Source organism: Cariama cristata, unplaced genomic scaffold (assembly GCF_000690535.1).
Source record: "Cariama cristata isolate BGI_N322 unplaced genomic scaffold, ASM69053v1 scaffold25335, whole genome shotgun sequence".
Classification (NCBI taxonomy): domain Eukaryota; kingdom Metazoa; phylum Chordata; class Aves; order Cariamiformes; family Cariamidae; genus Cariama; species Cariama cristata.
In genome coordinates, this window is record NW_009616148.1 from 4043 (window position 1) to 4500 (window position 458).

General features: G+C 63.5%; 1 protein-coding gene across 1 annotated transcript; it reads right to left on the bottom strand.

Annotated features, from left to right (window-relative positions):
- Position 1: 1 nt before the first annotated feature.
- On the bottom strand, positions 2-354 carry SYNGR2 (synaptogyrin 2; the record flags this gene model as incomplete). The annotated part of the gene is made up of 2 exons (XM_009700087.1): positions 2-112; positions 203-354. Coding segments are annotated over 2 exons (263 nt in total), but the record flags the coding sequence as incomplete, so codon positions are not given.
- Positions 355-458: the final 104 nt, after the last annotated feature.

Genomic DNA, 458 nt, shown 5'->3' on the forward strand with positions numbered 1-458 from the left:
TGGGGTAGCTGGAGTAGGGAGTTGAAACCTCTGGGGCAGGATCAACGTAGCTGTGAGCAAAGTCCTCCACCCCCATTTTGTACCTCTTGTAAGCGAAGGCGATCAGGAGGCCCTAGAGGGATGAGGGGGTCAGCAGCGTCAGGGCTGCCCTGGGCTGTGTGGCCCAGGGAGCCCCTCCACGCTCCCTCCCAAGCTCCACCACGGCTTTCCGCCCCCAGGAGAAGATGGAGAAGAAGCTGAAGGTGATGGCGGCACGGGCCGAGTCAGCCCCAACATGCACATCCTCGGCCTGCGTCCAGGCCCACTGGTTGGTCAAGAAACAAAAGCCAATGAACCACAGGAACGTCCAGAGACCTGCGGGAGGAAGGCAGCGTGAAGGGCTGGGGCCGCGTCGCGCTGCTCCCAGGCAGGTCCCCAGGCCAGGCCCTGCTCCCACTGGGCAGCTGCTACCATCGGGA